This window comes from Chenopodium album, chromosome 17 (genome assembly GCF_948465745.1).
Source record: "Chenopodium album chromosome 17, dcCheAlbu1.1, whole genome shotgun sequence".
In the NCBI taxonomy this organism is placed as follows: Eukaryota; Viridiplantae; Streptophyta; class Magnoliopsida; order Caryophyllales; family Amaranthaceae; genus Chenopodium; species Chenopodium album.
In genome coordinates, this window is record NC_137850.1 from 25,850,993 (window position 1) to 25,870,601 (window position 19,609).

The 19,609-nt window shown below is 41.9% G+C and overlaps 1 protein-coding gene across 3 annotated transcripts in view; it reads left to right on the forward strand.

Annotated features, from left to right (window-relative positions):
* LOC145589540 (putative serine/threonine-protein kinase At1g54610) overlaps positions 1 to 19,609 on the forward strand; it is a 30,250-nt gene extending 10,641 nt beyond the window's left edge. For all 3 annotated transcript variants that reach the window (XM_081646148.1, XM_081646147.1, XM_081646149.1), the window contains 3 exons: positions 1,848 to 1,962; positions 18,518 to 18,970; positions 19,205 to 19,609. In XM_081646148.1, the coding sequence (XP_081502274.1) occupies positions 1,848 to 1,962; positions 18,518 to 18,970; positions 19,205 to 19,369 (733 nt within the window). In that variant the 3' untranslated portion in view covers positions 19,370 to 19,609. The remainder of the gene's footprint in view (positions 1 to 1,847; positions 1,963 to 18,517; positions 18,971 to 19,204) is intronic.

The following is a 19,609-nucleotide window of genomic DNA, read 5'->3' on the forward strand; positions in this document are numbered from 1 at the left end:
ATAATGGAAAAAAAAGACAGATTATTAGTGCATTTAGATTAATTATTGCTTGAAATTTTGTTGTTGTTTAATTATTGAATTTAAGTCCCTTACATATAAAATTCAAGATAGTAGTTATGGTGAATGAATGGATATAAAATAATATAGCTTAGATGGTAAGTTATATATATTATTAGTGAAAGGTTTTTAAGTTCAAATCTTAATAAACATTTTTTTAGAATGATAAAGTTATTGTAGATTGAAGATTAATATAAGACTTGCACTTGCCATGTCATTGCTCATGTGGCACCAAATAATGTTGAAGGATGGATGACACATAATAATAACTTATTGTTCTTTGGAGTTTTAATATTGTTATAGATTCTATTAAATCTTACTTTTTAAAAATGAAGGCAAACTCAGTAAAAAATTTATTAATATGAAAGCCCTTGTCAACCCCACTCATTCTCCTTTTTTCCCCCTCAATTCCTTATCAAACCACCACCTCTATTGTAAGACCTAACCTCCACTACTGCATAAGCTTCCACCGCTGCCACTACTACCCCCTTGTCTGGCTTTGTATATTTCATAGGAGTGAAGACCATTCTTTAATCCTAGCTATATGATTTATGATGATGATGATAAGGTTGTGTTGTTGGGATTTGTGATTAAAAATATAATGTGGATGATGGTAATGTATTGAGGTGTACTGCAAATCAAAGAGCAGAGAAAAAATGGAGTACGGTTAAATCAATGCTTTAAAAATCCAAAAAAATAATATGAAAATTTCCTTGAAAAATCCCCAATATTTATCAAAAACTTCTTTGAATGAAAAGTTCAGATGGGTTGCGTAGAATGAATCGAGAAAGATTAATTGGTTTTGTGTTAGATTTCGAATTATATTAGATTTTTAAAAGAAGAGAGAGACATGAGATGGAGGTGAAGGCAGAGGAGAGAGAAAATAATGGTGATAGTGGGAAGTTGATGTAGGGTAGTAGACAATGGAGATAGTTAACCATACTTAATTAAAGTTAGTTTTAACATATAGTTAACCATTCATGAAAGTCAAAAGTACGGGGCTACCATTGAGAGTTTCTGGTGTTTTTTTTTATTTTTTTATTTTTTTATTTTTAGCCTTTGAGTAGATTAATCAATATATCTAAATTTATTACAGTATTTGCTCGTGACATATTATGTCATTATACATGTTTAAATGCTGTTGAGTGCCATTTTATAATTCCCAAGCACCTCTCATACAAACTGGTAACTTTTACTGCTGGTTAATACAACTTAATTTGGTATTCAAGTTCTTCTGATTGTTTTCATGAAGTTCATTAGAACTGATCATTTTGGTTATATACTGAGTGATTTGGCACAAGTGTTTGAATGAGTTAAAAGGCAGGTTTGATCACGATCTATTTTGGTGTATCTGTGGATAGATTGAGTTATGCTTTGGGAAGTTCTTTCAAATTATGTTTTCTTTGCCAATTTAGGGTTTTTGTGTAGTTCACAACTAATAAAATCAGCCTTCTCCTGTAAATCATTGTGCTGTTATTTTTGGCATGCAAGTTATATTCCATTTGCTTCCAAAAGATTTATAGTCCTCGTTAGTTGTGCTTTCTTTTGGTCTCACTAATGCAACGATCTCTTATGTTTAATTTTGTTACATGCATAATATTTACATGTTTAGTTGTGTTCTAAAGATTTGACAATTTATAGCTAAGATCTTTCTTCTTTATAGTTAATTTCACATGTATAGCTTGCAATCCTCAGTGTCTCCACACCCCCCCCCCCCCCTCCTCCCTTCTTTTCATCAGGTATGATTTCCCTAACTTTGGTTAGCTATGTTTTTTTTGTTGATTTTGTAGACGTCATGCTTCAGGAGGCAGGCATGATAGGGTTGACCAAGGAAAACAAAGCTCACAAGAATCTATTGCTACTGTATCCGCCAAAGTTAATGCGGACTTTGTTTCATCATTGCAGGTAGTGTAGACTATATATGTTCTTTCAGTATGAAGTACGAGGCTATATTACATACATAATTTGTTAGCTGAGTTATCTCTTGCTGCTCAATTTAAGCTGAACTAACTTGTGTACAGAGTGTTGGAATGAGTCCCAGTAATCGCATTAGAGGATGCAGTCCCAAGGATTTACAATGATTAAAAAAAAAAAAAAATCAGACTTCGAAAATAGAAATAACAAAACTTTAACGCGGCTCAGCCTTTTCACTTGGTTACCATTTACCAATGATAATAGACTAAAGAGTTATTACAACAGCAATGCCAACAAAAATAAAGCCTGAATCCCAAAAAGATGAGGTTGGCTACATGAACTAAGATATTATCTGTTGTGGTCCTCCACAAATATTTTTCCTTCATTCACTCCTATCTACTATCTAGTGCTATATTGATGTTGGAGCAAGTATACGACTTTTATTAATTATTATATGTATATACATAGTTATCAGAATCGGGATTCTACCTTGAATTGGTGAGTGGGGTAGAATTTAATCGGTAAAATCAAATCGTAGAATCGTACAATTCTACAAAATTGTAAAATTGGGCTTCAAAATGTAACAAGTGACTACATACATAATTTTTAAGCAATGAGAATGATAACAATGTATATTGTTGATAACATATTATCGACAATACAAAAATAAAATAGTCTTAGAATTAATTTTGCACGCGCATAACTCAAACAAATACACAATACACTATAAACTATAAAGTTAGATTATTGGTACACATTCTTAAGAATGAGAGTACGAGACAATTGTTGTTAAATAATGAAAAGATAAAAAAAAAAACGTAGTTGACTCGCAAAGTTATTTCCCCTAATAAAAAATCCAATGATAATAGAAAATTAAGTGTTAAGTTAGTTCATTTAATGAGATAGCTAAAGAATGACAATTTCAACAAACTCATGTTATAAAAGTGTATTTTATATGCCCCGAGTGCATTAGACTCATGAATACATTCATATGCCCACAAAATTTAAGTGGTTGGATAAGATCTTAAAAGTTATTTAAATTGATGTTCCATAAGCTTTATTATGATTAAGATTGAATAATATATAAGTTATTGACTAAATTTAGGCTCAACTATGACACCCTTACACTCTTTAGGCTATAACATAAAATATATAAATTATATGGGTACGTGACCAATTTGATTAGAAAGCAAACTTCAAAATCTTTCCAATGATATATTATAAGCCCAATTCCAACTTCGCAATTAAAAAGTATGGGTTTTGGAAAATCAGATTTTTTGCAGGAGTGGAATCGTTAAAATCGGTATGGAATTGTAGAATCGGTACCGATTCCAACAATTCTAACCGATATGAGCGATTCTACAGCCGACAATTTGCATAGTTTAGGTGAATGTACGATAAGTTTTTTATTTTTCTCAATGATAAACATCAAATAATCAAATTATTTTTGGTCATCAACAATATGTGTAATTAATTCAGTGGTGACATTAATGAGATTAATCTACAATTATAAGCTTAACTATAGTTAATTAAAGGCAAAATGACTAACATATCCTTGAAAATCAGATTTTTCTTTATTATTTTAACAATTAAATTATTTTTTTTTTTAAAAAAAAACCATTAACCACACTTTTCCCGCCACCACATCGAGCCAACCACCCTCCCAACCTCGACCCCCCTTCCTCCGACGTTGGCCGTGCTTGAGAGAGCACGAACCACGAAACTCTATACCCTTAGGGCACAACCCCAACCCTCGAAAAACCCCAACCATCCCTAACCAACAATGGCGTTGGAAAACCCTAACCCAGTAACCCCAAATATCATCTGAAATTCCAACTCCGATGCCGACAAATTCCCAAAAACCTTGTCGATTTCGACCTAGGGTTCGTGAAGTTAGCTCCAGATTCATGTTACCGATGGAAAAACCTCCAACGAACATCTAGAAGCAAATCTGCATCAAAACCACGCTATCCAACGATCTAAAACCGATTTCTGGCCGTCATAGTCAAGATACGCCTACGGAAATTGACCCGATTCGTTGAACCGGAAATCTGTTAGCTCAGTTCGATCTTCATCGAAACCTAGGGCTACTGTTAATGGTGAAAATGATGATGATGATGATGGTGGCTGTTATGTTAATGGTGAAAATGATGATGATGATGGTGGTGGGTGCCGCGAAAGAGAGAAAGAGGAAATGACTGGTGGGGTTGCGCTAGCGTTGGGGTTGTGGGTACTGAGTAGGCAAAGGCTGGCTGGGTTGGGGAAGGGGGAAGAAGTGGGCGGATTTTTTATTTTAATTTTTCTTTTAAAATAGGGGTATTTTGTAACGGACTCAATGCTCAACAAGGGTCATGATTTGATTACTTATTCAAGAAGGAGAAGGAAGGGTCAGCAAAATGGAATGTCAGAGAATGCACAACAAGGCAGCCACCAAGCAGAGAGCAGTCACCAAGCAGGCAGCATCATCCAATCAGAGGAGAGCCTTGACAGCTGCCACAACAACTTTTGTTGTTTTCTTCTTTTTGGCAGATTATGTATATATAAGAAAGGGAGAGTGGGATGTGCTAGGTAGGCAAGATCATAGTAATTCCTAGGCTAGAGAGTGGTGCCCTAAAGGTGCTAAAATCAGAGACTAGTAGCCTCAAGCTACCCTTGTTTTGTTTCTTCCATTTTCATATTAATCAAAGAGCTGCCCATTTTCCTCAAAACTCACATCTTTATTGCATAACTTAATATTAATGCGAGTAAGTAACCACTAGAGTGTTACAAGTGGTATCAGAGCGGCGGTCCTGCGGCCAACAGTACCGGAAACCACCACCCCATACTCTGTTTACAAAAAAAAAAAAAAAAAAAAAAAGAAACATGGTCACATCTGCAACACAGATGTGCGATAACCTGGATGAGCTAATGGCTGGAGTTCAAACTCGATTGCAAGCCTTGGAAGCGGCAATGAAAACACAAGAAGAAACACTCAAGAAGACCTTAAGTGAGGCCAGTGAGAAGGTCGATAATCAATTTGAGCTGCTACGGCAGCAGCAGGAAGCTCAGACCGCCGCGAACGCCACCACACAAGCCCAGTTCTTCGAAGAGCTGCGAAACTTGGTGAACCAGAGGCATCACGAACAGGGGCTAGGCTACAGCCGTGAGGATCGCAACCAGAACGGCGGCGGTGACTACCATTGGAAGCCGAGGAAGCTTGATATGCCCATATTCGAAGGTGCGGACCCGGATGGGTGGATCCTAAAAGGGGAGAAGTATTTTCTCCACTACCATCTCACGGAGGAACAAAAATTGCAGGCGGCCGTCTCGGCGTTGGAGGGGGACGCGCTAAGGTGGTTCCAGTGGGAAAATCGAAGGAGGCCTATTGCTACGTGGGAGAGTATGAAAGCGCGGATCTTGCGTCAATTCCGGCCAACTCACGCCGGGAGCCTCCACGAGCAGTGGCTCGCCGCAAGCCAGGAGACGACAGTCATGGAGTATCGAAAGAAATTCATCGAACTTTCAGCGCCGTTGGAAGACATCCCTGAAACGATTATGATGGCTCATTTTATACAAGGGCTCAAGGAAGACATCAAAGCTGACGTCAGACTTATGAACCCGTTTAACCTGGAGCAAGCTATGGAGATCGCGGGTCGGCGGGTTGAGAAAACCACCCGGGTATTTTGGGTCGGGTCGACCCACTACCAGTACAACTAGATCATCCGGATCCAGCCCCAATCGGGTGAGGCCTCATTAGCACTTTTGGAACCCCTGCTCAACAAGCCACGACCTTCAAAGGGTGGCCTAAAGCTCCGATCATCACCCCTGAGTCTCAGAGCTCAGTTAATCTTCCCCGATCTACCACCAGTTCAACGGCGAGGTCCGGGGAGCCGCGGCGGCTGACTGATTTCGAGCACCAAGAACGTAAGGCCCGAGGGCTTTGTTTTAGGTGCGATGAGCGGTGGAGCGTGGGCCATCGCTGCAAGAACCGCGAGCTTAGTGTGCTGCTGCTCGGCGGCGAAGAAGACGTTGGAGCTGGGCCGTCCAAACCTCCAGAACTGGACTCCAGCGACGACGAGGTGGTGGCTGGAGCCACCCTCTGCTCCTTGGTGGGAATTTCGAGGCCGAAGACCATGAAATTGGAGGGGAAGGTCGGACCGAAGTCAGTGGTGATATTGGTGGACTCCGGAGCCACACATAACTTCGTCTCGGAGGTGTTAGTGGCTGAGGTGGGAATTCCGGTGAGCGGTGACCGTGAATTTGAAGTATCTCTTGGGAATGGTGATGTGATCGTGGGAAAAGGGAGGTGTACAGGGGTTCGGGTGGTGTTGAATGGCGGTTTTGTGGTGGTGGAAAACTTCCTGCCTCTGAAATTGGGTAGTGCTGATATGATTTTGGGAATTGAGTGGTTAGAGAAGTTGGGGTCGGTCACGCACAATTGGAAAACGCACCTCATGAGTTTTATGGTGGGTGATCGGAGGGTGACCTTGGTGGGAAATCCCGCGTTAGAGCACTCTAAGGTGTCGCTCAGGGCAATGTTGAGAGCCTTGAGGCACGAAGGGGAAGGCTTATGGGTAGAGATCAATCATGTTGAGATTAAACCAAGGGCAGAAGGAACCGAGCCACTAGTGGCAGCACCACCCCCGTGGTTGAGGGATGTAATGGATGAATACCAAAGTGTCTTTGCTGAACCTAAGGGGTTACCACCTAAGAGGGGACATGAACACTCAATTGTGTTAAAAGAGGGAAGCAATCCGGTGAGTGTAAGACCCTACCGGTACCCCCAATTTCAAAAAGATGAGATTGAAAGGATGATTAGGGAGATGTTAATGGCCGGAATCATCAAGCCTTCGGTGAGCCCCTTTTCAAGCCCGGTTTTGTTGGTTAAAAAAAAAGATGGATCGTGGCGCTTTTGTGTAGACTATCGTGCCTTGAACCGAGAAACAATTCCGGACAAGTACCCCATTCCCATCATCGATGAGCTCTTGGATGAGCTTCATGGGGCGGCCATTTTTTCCAAGCTCGACCTCAAGTCGGGCTATCACCAAATCTTAGTAAGGGAGGAGGATACACCCAAGACCGCTTTCCGAACCCATGAGGGTCACTACGAGTTTTTGCTAATGCCTTTTGGGCTTACTAATGCTCCCGCCACCTTTCAAGCCTTGATGATGAGGTGTTCCGACCTCACTTGAGGAAATTCGTGTTAGTTTTCTTCGATGACATCTTGATCTATAGTCCCAACATTCAGAGTCATCGTGAGCACATGAGGGTGGTGTTGGGGCTACTCAAGGAACACCACTTGGTGGTGAATTTCAAGAAATGCGAGTTTGGGCAGCAGCAAGTTGCTTATTTGGGACACGTGGTGTCCAAAGGTGGAGTGGCGGTGGACATGGAAAAAGTCAAGGCCATGGTGGAGTGGCCTACCCCAAAGAATTTGAAGGAGTTGCGGGGTTTCTTGGGGCTAACCGGCTATTATCGCAAGTTCATTAAGGGGTATGCTCAACTAGCTAGACCCTTGACCGAACAACTTCAGAGAGATAATTTTGGGTGGTCACCCGAGGCAACCAAGGCATTTGAGCAGCTCAAGGCTGCCATGGTGGCTGCCCCTGTGCTAACAATGCCAAATTTCAGCAAGTTGTTTGTGGTAGAGGCCGATGCTTCGGGCTATGGCTTAGGAGCGGTGTTAATGCAAGACTCTAGGCCTATAGCATTTTACAGCGAGTTATTGGGCCCTAAATCGCAAGCAAAGGCCACCTATGAGAAGGAACTAATGGCGATTTGCCTAGCCATCGTTAAGTGGCGCCACTATCTCCTAGGCCGTCACTTTGTGGTGAGAACGGATCAACAAAGTTTGAAGTATTTAATGGAACAAAGGGAAGTGGGAGGGGATTATCAAAAGTGGGTGCGCAAATTATTGGGTTTCGACTTTGAAATTCAATTTAAGCCGGGGGCTAGCAATAGAGTGGCGGATGCCCTCTCGAGAAGAGGTGGTTCGGAGCTGGAAATGGCAGCCATGATTTCTGTCCAAGGAATTAAGTGGGAAGAGTTGGAAAAAGAAATCGAAGAGGATGACCTCTTGGGTAAAATAGCAGCAGCAGTGCAGCAAGGAGGTGGGGCGTATGTGGGGTACACCATGGAGAATGGTAGGTTGTTGTTTAAGGGAAGGGTGGCGATTCCAAAGTCATCCACCTTGATTCCCAAGCTCTTGCGAGAGTATCATGATAGTCCCATTGGAGGACACCAAGGTGAGACTAAGACCTACTTGAGAATTGCTTCGGAGTGGTATTGGATTGGGATGAGAAAGGATGTCGGGGAGTATGTGCAACGCTGCCCCATCTGTCAGCAAGCAAAACACTCGCAAATGCAACCCGCGGGGCTCTTGCAACCCCTACCCATTCCCGAAGCCATATGGGAGGACATATCCATGGACTTTATTGAGGGCCTTCCCAACTCAATGGGGATGAATTCTATCTTGGTTGTGGTAGATAGACTCTCCAAATATGCTCATTTCGTTGGGCTAAAACACCCATATAGTGCTGCCACTATAGCTGCCATTTTTGTTAGGGAAGTGGTCAAGCTCCATGGGTTTCCTAGTTCTATAGTTTCGGATCGGGATCGTATATTCATGAGTATTTTTTGGCGAGAGTTGTTCAAGCTACAAGGCACGGAACTCAAGAGAAGCACCTCGTATCACCCCCAAACCGATGGTCAAACGGAAATAGTCAATAAGACCTTGGAAACATATCTAAGATGCTTCGTGAATGGGCAGCCGAAATCTTGGGGAAAATGGTTGCATTGGGCTGAATTCGCTTACAACACTGCTCACCATGAATCAATCGGGTTTACCCCATTTCGAGTGGTCTATGGAAGGGATCCTCCGAAGCTAATTAAGGTGGGAAAAGGCCAAACGCCAGTGGATAGCTTGGAGGTGTGGTTACAAGAAAGGGATTGGGTGCTTGAGGATTTGAAGATGAACTTGCTTCGTGCACAGCAAAGAATGAAGGCAAATGCTGATTTAAAGAGACGAGAGGTCGAATTTCAGGTGGGAGATTATGTCTACCTTAAGCTACAGCCACAGAGACAAAAGTCTCTTGCTAAGAGGCCTAATGAGAAGCTCTCTCCGCGTTTTTATGGGCCATTTATGGTGGAGCAACGCGTGGGAAATGTGGCCTATAAGCTGAGTTTGCCAGACTCTTGTCGCGTACACCCTGTGTTCCATGTCTCTCAACTGAAGAAGGCACTTGGCAGCCAAGAAGTGAGCCCTACCATACCAACTCAGCTGACAGCAGAACTGGAGCTGCTGGCAGAACCAGAGCAGGTGCTGGCTGTCAGGAAATCCAGCAGCTCTCCCTCTCACCTGGAGGTGTTGGTTAAATGGGAAAATTTACCCATGATGGAAGCCACTTGGGAAGAAGCTTCTCTCATCAACGAGCGTTTTCCTTCCTTTCACTTTCACCTTGAGGACAAGGTGAGTCTTCTAGGGGGAGGGAATGTAACGGACTCAATGCTCAACAAGGGTCATGATTTGATTACTTATTCAAGAAGGAGAAGGAAGGGTCAGCAAAATGGAATGTCAGAGAATGCACAACAAGGCAGCCACCAAGCAGAGAGCAGTCACCAAGCAGGCAGCATCATCCAATCAGAGGAGAGCCTTGACAGCTGCCACAACAACTTTTGTTGTTTTCTTCTTTTTGGCAGATTATGTATATATAAGAAAGGGAGAGTGGGATGTGCTAGGTAGGCAAGATCATAGTAATTCCTAGGCTAGAGAGTGGTGCCCTAAAGGTGCTAAAATCAGAGACTAGTAGCCTCAAGCTACCCTTGTTTTGTTTCTTCCATTTTCATATTAATCAAAGAGCTGCCCATTTTCCTCAAAACTCACATCTTTATTGCATAACTTAATATTAATACAAGTAAGTAACCACTAGAGTGTTACATATTTTAGGCATTTCACTATTCCCTCCATTTTAAAACGTTAACCATGGTTAATATTTTCTTAAATGCTTAACTAATGTTATCACTGAATTAGGTTTTACAAATTATAGATTACCAAAGTTAATTTGATATTTTATTGTTTACCATTGAGAAAAAAAAAAAAAAAAAATAGAAACTTATGAGTACCATTGAAAATTTCTTTTATCTTATTATTTTTAAGATTTTATCAATCTTTTTAGGGTTTATGTTAGTTGAATAAATGAATCATTGTATTATTTTATAAGTAGAGATTGGTTTTAGCCGAATATGAGTTGAGCTTTAATGCTTAAACCTAAGTGAGAGGATTATCGTAAAGAGTTCGAACAGGTTCCTGGAATTCAACGTAGTTGCCATTACAGTCACCCTTAGAAGTTGTTGTTTTCTAAGTTATATCCTAAGGTCGTCAAGATCGGCATCATATATGCTCATGTAAATTCATTTTCATCACTAAGTTTTCATTGTTGGTGCATCTATTGCTCACTATTGCACATCCCAAACAAATCTTGCAGAATCACTCTTATTATATCCTCAAATGTTGCCGACTTTTATTCATAAGGAATTTGATGCATTTGAACTAAGATTTTTAATAATCTTCTCTAATATTCAAAATGCAAGGGTTATAAATCTAATTTAGAGCTTCACATATCTTAATTATATAATTGAGGTTTATTTATTTATTTAAATTCTAGTATTTTTCTTCACAGACTAGACTAAACATAAACAACCAATCATTAACTGGTTTTAGACTTGCCAAGGAATTTTTGATAGAGTTGTAACGTTCTAGTTATATATTACTGTAATATTGAAGGAAAAGCAATAAAGATGAATTCTTTAGGGAAGTAGGCAGCTATTTCATTGAGTAATAAAGGGAAAATCTTTCACACACTAGGAGGCTTGAGGCCACCACTCTCTCACTAGTACCTTGAGGGCACAAATCTCTACACTCAAGTGTTTACAAATTACCAGCTACCTAGCACACTCCTACCACCCCCCCCCCCCACTTATATGTACACAATCAGCCAAAAGAGAAAGATGACAAAAGCTGCAGCTGTCGCCTGTCACAATGCGAGGGGCTGCTGCCAACCTTCATTCACGACAGTCCTTGGTTGCTCTGATTTGGTGGCTGCTCCTCTACCTCATTCCCTGAGTCCTTGCTGCTGTCCTTTCTTCTTCCTTCGCTCATACGTGATCCAACCCTTGTTCTTGTTGTTCAAGGCATTCGTTACATTTCCTTCCCCTATGAGAGTCACCTTGTCCTCAAGGTGAAAGGATGGAAACCTCTCTTGAATTGTAGCAGCTTCTTCCCACGTGGCTTCAATTACGGGCAGCCCTTGCCACTGAATTAGGACCTCCAGGATTTCAGGGTTGCTCCTAGAAGTCCTGATATCCAACACGCTTTCAGGTTCAGAGTTCCAACTCCTCGGTCAATTGGGTAGGAATCGTGGGGTTAGCCACTTGATCCCTTAGTGCCATTTTGAGCTGGGACACATGGACAACCAGGTGGATACGGCACGTTCCTGGCAGTTCCAGCCTGACCGATGCGCTGCACCACCTTGAAGGGCCCATAGAAACGCGGAGCCAACTTTTCATTTGGTCTTTTTGCAAGAGATTTCTGCCTATAAGGCTGGAGTTTCAAATAAACCCAGTCCTGTCTCAAATTCCTCCTTTCTCTTCATATTAGCGTTAAATTTCATCCTTTGTTGGGCTCGAACCAAGTTCACGTGCAGCTCATCTAACACCCAATCCCTCTCTTGTAACCATTCGTCCAGCCTATCCACCGGTGTTTGCCCACTGCCCACCTTGATTAATTTTGGAGGGTCTCTCCCGTACACCACCCTAAAAGGTGTGAACCCTATAGAGGCGTGATACGAAGTGTTATAGGCATATTCAGCCCAATCCCCAAGGCTTGGGTTTGCTATTGACAAAGCATCGCAAGTAGGTCTCCAAGGTTTTGTTGACAATCTCCGTTTGTCCGTCGGTTTGGGGATGGTAAGCGGTGCTTCTCTTGAGGTCCGTTCCTTGCAACCTAAACAACTCAAAACACACTCATAAAGACGCGATCCCTATTCGATACAATGGAAGTAGGGACTCTATGTAATCGCACAATTTCCTTAACGAATATTTCAGCCACTGTTAACGCGCTAAATGGATGTTATAATCCAAGGAAATGCACATACTTGGACAACTTGTCCACTACAACTAACACCGAGTCCATGCCCTTCGATTGTGGAAGACCTTCTATGAAGTCCATGGAAATGTCTTCCCATATAACTTCGAGAATGGGCAACGGCTGTAGTAAGCCTGCTGGGTGCAGTTGAGAGTGCTTAGCCTGGTGGCAAGTCGCACAGTGCTTCACATGGGTACCTATGTCTTTTCGCATCCCAATCCAATACCACTCCGAGGCGATCCTTAGGTAGGTTTTGGTTTCTCCGTGATGACCCCCCATTGGGCTTATCATGGTACTCTTTTAAAAGCTTGGGAATCAACGTTGAGGATTTAGGAATTTCTACTCTCCCTTCAAATAGTAGCCTGCCATTTTTGATATAAAATCCAACATGAGCCCCTTGCTTTGCTGCCACCTCCGCTGTGATTTTGTTCAAGTCCTTGTTGGACTTCACTTCGTTCTCCAACTCCTCCCAATTAGTTCCAGAAATTGAGACTAAGGCTGCCAACTACCCAACAATCTCTCCTCTTCGGGACAGGGCGTCAGCAACCCTATTGCTAGCTCCGGGTTTGAATTGGATTTCGAAATCGAACCCCAGTAGTTTGCAAACCCACTTTTGACAGTCTCCGCTTACTTCCCGTTGCTCCATGATATACTTAAGACTTTGTTAATTCGTTCTAACAATGAAGTGTCGTCCGAGCAAATAATGTCGCCACTTGACCACAGCTAAGCATATTGCCATCAATTCTTTTTCGTAAATGGCTTTGACTTGCGACCTTGGGCCTTACACCTTGCTGTAAAAAGCAATTGGCCTTGCTTCCTGCATCAACATGGCACCCAACCCGTATCCTGAAGCATCCGCCTCGATTACAAATCGCTTGCAAAAATCTGGCATAACAAGCACGGAGGCCGAGGTCATGGCTGCCTTCAACAGCTCAAACGCTGTTGTTGCCTCGGATGACCACCCAAAGTTATCCTTCCGTAGTTGCTCCGTAAGGGGTCTTGTAATTTGCGCTTATCCTTTGATAAACTTCCGATAATATCCGGTCAATCCCAAGAACCCACGCAATTCTTTCAAACTTTGTGGTGTTGGTCATTCCACCATGGCTCGGATTTTATCCAAATCCACAGCCACCCCTTTTTGGGATACTACATGACCCAAGTATGCAACCCTTGTCTGACCGAATTCGCACTTCTTGAAATTAGCCATCATGCTGTGCTCCTTAAGCTTGGACAATACCATCTTCATGTGTTCCAAGTGACTCATCTGGTGGGGACTATAAATTAGAATATCGTCAAAGAACACTAGCACAAATTTCCTTAGGTATGGCCGAAACACCTCATTCATGAGGGCTTGAAAAGTGGCCAGGGCGTTTGTGAGTCCAAAGGGCATCACTAAGAACTCATAGTGGCCTTTATGGGTACGGAAAGCAGTTTTGTGAGTGTCCTCTTCCCTTACCAAAATTTGATGATAACTCGATTTAAGGTCGAGTTTTGAGAACACGGCAGCCCCATAGAGTTCATTTAATAGCTCGTCGATTATAGGAATGGGGTACTTGTCGGGAATTGTCTCGCGATTCAAAGCCCGATAGTCCAGGCAAACCCCCACGAACCATCATTTTTCTTCACCAATAATACGGGCCTGAGAAAGGACTGACAGATGGTTTGATTATTCCTGCCTCGAGCATTTCCTTGATCAATCTTTCGATTTCATCCTTTTGAAATTGCGGGGATCGATAGGGCCTAACGCTCACCGGATATCTGCCTTCCTTCAACACTATAGCTTGTTCATGTCCTCGCTTTGGTGGTAACCCTTTTGGAGAGGAGAACACCTCCTGAAATTCTCATTAGTCCGTCCAGCCATTCCGGCACCAAGATGACTCCTGATTCCTCATCCCTCACCGTAGCTTCCACTCGGTTAATCTCCAACCAAAGGCCTCCACCCTCGTGGCGCAGGGTCCGTATCATGGCTTTGAGCGATATTTGGGTCCGCTCCAAGGCCGGGTTCCCTTCCAAGGTGACCTTCCTGTCACCCACCATGAAGCTCGTTATTTGGGTCTTCCAATTGTGAGTGACTGGTCCAGCTTCTCTAACCACTCAATGCCCAATACAAGGTCGGCATTCCCCAATTTAAGTGGCATGAAGTTGTCCACCACCGCATACCCACCATTGAGAACCACTCTCACTCCCTTGCATCTCCCCCTTCCCCTCGCCGTTACCTAGTGAGACGCCAAACTCGTGAGTGTCCACCACCGGCACCCCCACCTTAGCCACCAAAACATCGGAAGTAAAATTGTGGGTAGCCCTCGGATCCACCAAAATTACCACCGGTTTAGGTCCCACCTTCCCTTCTAATTTCATGGTTCGGGGATTGGAAAGCCCCACCACCGAACAAAGGGAAACCCCCGGCGCCACCTCTTCCTCATTGCTGGAATTGGAGTCGGGTGGTTTGGATGGCCCAGCCTCGGCGTCCTTCGTGTTGCCCAGAAGAACACTCAGCTCCTTATTCTTACAGCGGTGCCCTACCCCCCATCGTTCATCACATCGAAAGCAAAGTCCCTTCGCTTTCCGCTCCTGATGTTTGGCGTCCGTCAGCCGACGACTCGTCGGATTTCGCAGATGAACTGGTGGTCGCCTTAGTGAAGTTCACCAACCCTTGTGATTCTGTTGGAGCCTTAGGCCAGCCTTTGAAGGGTGTATCTTGTTGGGTTGGAGTCCCGTAAGTGCTGATGAGGCCCACGCCCAGACGAAACCTTGGACCCACTACCACTTGCCACAGATTTACCCGACCCGAAGTAGCTGACTCCCTTCTTTGATCCGCCTACCCGGTTTCTCTCCTCAACTCGACCCGCTATCTCCCTGCTTGCTCTAGGTTCAACGGGCTCATTAGCCTCACATTTGAGCCCACTAATGAAATGGCCCATCATGATGGTTTCGGGTATGTCTTCCAAGGGAGCTGAAAGTTCGATGAACTTTTTCCTGTACTCCAAGTCGTCACGCCAATCACTGTTCGTGGAGGCTTCTGGCATGAGTTGGCCGGAATTGGCACAAGATTCTAGCTTTCATGCTTTCTCAGTTCGGTATTGGCCTCCTACGGCTTTCCTATTGGAACCACCGCAAGGCGTCGCCCTCCATGACTACCACGGCGGCTTGCAAAATTCTGCTCCTCCGTTAGTGGTAGTGTTGAAAGTATTTCTCCCCCCTAGTATCCATCCAGCCATTGAGGTCCGTGCCTTTGAAGATTGGCATGTCCAACTTTCTCGGCTTCCACCAGTGACCTCCACCGCCGCCTGGGTCTTGCCAGCCTCGCATTCCGTTATTGAACGGTGGCGCTTGCTCTTGTTCGTGGTTCCTCCGGTTTACTAGAGTGCATAGTTCCTCAAAGAATCGACCGTCGAACCTGTGAATGGCGTCATCCGTGGATTTCTTAAGGGATTCTTCATGAGCCTTCATCGTTGCCTTTATCGTCTCTAATTGGTTCTTTACTCCGACCATCTGTTCTTCCAGTGCGTCGCACCTTTGGGTTGCTGAAGTAACCATTTTTTTTTTTTAAAAGTCGGAAGTTTGTGGTGGTTTTCCGGCTCCGACAGTCGCAGGATCACCGCTCTGATACCACTTGTAACGTTCTAGTTATATATTACTGTAATATTGAAGGAAAAGCAGTAATGATGAATTCTTTAGGGAAGTAGGCAGCTATTTCATTGAGTAATAAAGGGCAAATCTTTCACACACAAGGAGGCTTGAGGCCACCACTGTCTCACTAGTACCTTGAGGGCACAAATCTCTACACTCAAGTGTTTACAAATTACCAGCTACCTAGCACACTCCTACCCCACCTTTACTTATATGTACACAATCAACCAAAAGAGAAAGATGACAAAAGCTGCAGCTGTCACAATGTGAGGGGCTGCTGCCAGCCTTCATTCACAGCAGTCCTTGGCTGCTCTGACTTGGTGGCTGCTCCTCTACCTCATTCCCTCACTGTCCTTTCTTCTTCCTTCGCTCATACGTGATCCAACCCTTGTTCTTGTTGTTCAAGGCATTCGTTACAAGAGTTCACTCCATCAAACTTAACAGAAATTCTGAAAAACAATCCAACTTCATTTCAGCAATAACAATCTCTTTATAATGAGCAGCTCAAAAGTTTATTTTTCTATAAAAGACCAATTATGTATTTTCAGGTTTTCTTTAGCAAAATAATTCTAAAAAAGCTGGAAACTATTAATTCATACTAATTATTTGCCTCCCCGTACTCATGTCTAAATCTTTGACAAAGTTCCCGTGCCATAATAATTTGAGATCAACGTACTAGTCTTGTAATCCGAACAATCAATATATAAATTGTGGTTTTAATTTGTTCTTTTACATCCTTTTTTGCTCTTGCTGTGGTTTTAATTTGTTCTTTTACATCCTTTTTTGCTCTTGCTGTGGTTTTAATTTGTTCTTTTACATCCTTTTTTGCTCTTGCCTTTTCGATTTAAATTAGGGTTATTTATTTGGGTTAATGGAAATTATGACGGAATCTGTCAAATGGTAGTGGTATCAGAACCAAAGTTTAATTAAAGGTAGTTGTCCACAAACTTTGAAGTAAAAAGGTAATTGTTCGCAAAAGTGATAACTTAAAAGGTAAGGGTGTTCAGATCCGGGTACCCGGGTTTTCGGTTACCCGAAAATGCGGGTACCCGAATCTTTGGGTAGTTTGAAACTCGGCCCATGACCCAACCCAAAAAAGTCGGGTACCCGCTTTTCTCAGGCAGGTCATAGGATACCCGGAAACTTTAAAATCAGTTTTTTTTTTTTTTTTTTTTCCTAAAAAAAAATCAGTTCAAAAAGAATATATGTAAAACTTAATTAATTAAGGTCAATACATACATTAATACTTTCAAAAATAAAAAAATGCCAGTAGATTAATTTGCTACTAACTATAAAAGATCCATGAACAATAAACACTGCTGTAACATACAAAGTATTTGATTGGAGTCCTTACCAAGTTTTTACTTACTAAATTGAATTACAAATATCACATATCTTGAAATAAATCTAACTACATCATAATACATCCTTAAACAAAATGATAATATAACCCAAAGAATCTGGGTTTCACTCTTTTACCCTAAGCCTGCTGTGCTGCCGCCTTTACCTCTGCCGCCTGCTGCTAACCATAGTGTTTTCCCACCGCCCCACTTTGTAGAGGGGGAAAAGATTATGTAGAGAGGAGAGTTTAGAGAGGGAAAGAGAGCATGTAGATAGAGGAGAGAGAAGAGAGTATGTAGATTGTAGAGAGGGAAAGAGGAATGACGGCTTGTTAGAGGTGAGAGAGCATGGTAGTTGGGAATAAAACCCTAACCCTTCACATGAACTGATTTATCTTTTAACCCAAAAAAACAATATATATATATATATATATATATATATATATATATACACGGTTCAGCGGGTACCTGCTACCCTCACAAGTCTGCCCATGACCCGACCCGAAGCCCTGCTATATTTCTCGGGTCGGGTACCCGAACCGCTAATTTGAAAAAAAATATATAAATACCCGCTAAATTCAGTTGGGTCAGTCGGGTCGGGTATTTATGAACACCACTATTCAAAGGTAGTTGACAAAATTTCTATTATCATTGATATAAGCATGAAAACTTTACTCAACAAAACTCCAAGCTCTATACCATTTTCCTTTTAATTAATCTAATGTAGACTAATAGCATGTAAACATGTAAATATTCCCATTTTAATAACAAGAATGTTCGTATTTTCTTAATTATGCTGGGTACATTTTACTCTGATAGAATGCCTTTACAAGGAAATATCCAGGGCTCAGTTTTTGTAGGATATGATGCATCATAGAAGTTTCAGGTTTTTAAAATGCTATATATTTTGTTGTAGATAATAGTTTGACATCAGTGTACCATATGTATGTAAGTCATGTATCTTTTGATGTTTAGGCTTACTACCTTATATTTTCATTTAAATGCTTTCATCATCTTTTGCTGACCATTTCTTGAAATAAACAAAGTAGAGATTCCACGTTTTAATGATGTTGTTTGGTATGTTGGGCCCTGTCTTTTAGCATGCGGGAGAAGTGTGTTGCTAACTTGCTATTGTGAATTCCCTCCTGAATGTGAGACCTTATTGCTGAATGGCATTTTATCTAGAGAATTATTGACCTCTGTACAGGTCTCTGGAACAACCTTTTAACCTTCACATTTTGAGTATTTTGATTCAAATTTTGCTGCCTCCGGTTTTGCAAGTCCCATATTAATTTGCAAATGATGTTGTGTATATATTTATGGATAGGCAATTTTGTCTATCCTCTTTTGTATATCATTTTATTCTTGTATTTCTCCTTCTTTAGAAAGTTCCTCCAATTTGTTGCTTGACTTGCTCATATGCCCTCTTGCTCATTATACTATGATTAAATTGCAGAAAAAGAAGAGTCAATCCCAATTAAAGCCTCAAAATGAGTTATGGCCTGTTCAAGTGGATTTTTCTTCTGGTTCTACGGGTAATTCAGAAGCTGTCAAAGAAGTGAGTAAAGAAATCTTTGACCGCCTTCACCAGAGAGGTGTATATTCAGGTCCATTAGCTCGTGTGGATCGATGGTCAAATGGTGAGAAGAAATTGAATAATCCTCCATTTTCAAGGCTGCCAAATGTAACTTCATCTAGTTTGGTGCCGAGTAGGACTTCAGTTATTGATGATAATCGCCGAAGATTTGGCCTTTTGAAAAATCAAAAGGCAACTGATGCAGCAGAAAGATTTTCAGGGCCTATTAATGATTTGGATGGAGTAAGAAATGATGATTGGTTGGACTACTCTGGAAGTATGATGGGTTCCCATCAGCTTGAAGAAAATACACATCCAAGGAGACTGGCTTTGGTAAGTTTAATCCTTTTTGTGCGTTACATTAGTCAATTATCGAGTTTGAGTGTAAACTGCATCATTTGATTAAAGTCATCATATTGAAACTTCCTTTCCTTCAACATATATAACAACATATATATGCTCTGCTGGCTGTCTTCTACTTAGAAACTCAAAATTTTTCCGGAAAGTACACTAGAAATGTTTTAACTGTCAATTTATGCATTATTTCTTCTGTTTCCGTCTATCCAGCAAAGTCTTGCACCTGACAGTGACAGAATTCACTTATCTGGCCCACTACTCCATCCTTCAAAAGATCTGGATCAGATGCTTAAAGAGCATGATCGTCGATTTCAAGAGGCAGCTCGTCGTGCTCGTCATGGTAAGTTAAAGCACAACAAAGTGCTGGCTAGGTGATCCGAATAGATGCTTAAAGAGCATGATTAGTGATTTCAAGAGGCAGCTCCATGATAAGTTTAAGCACAACAAAGTGCTGACTAGATAATCCGATTAATTCATACTGATACAGGTCAAGTTTCATTCAACCTTCCATGTAAATACACATATCATCTTGTTGGGTGGTGATGAAGAAGTTATATATCAAGCAATATATATATATATATATGCAAATTGGGTTATATAAGGCTCATTAGCTAA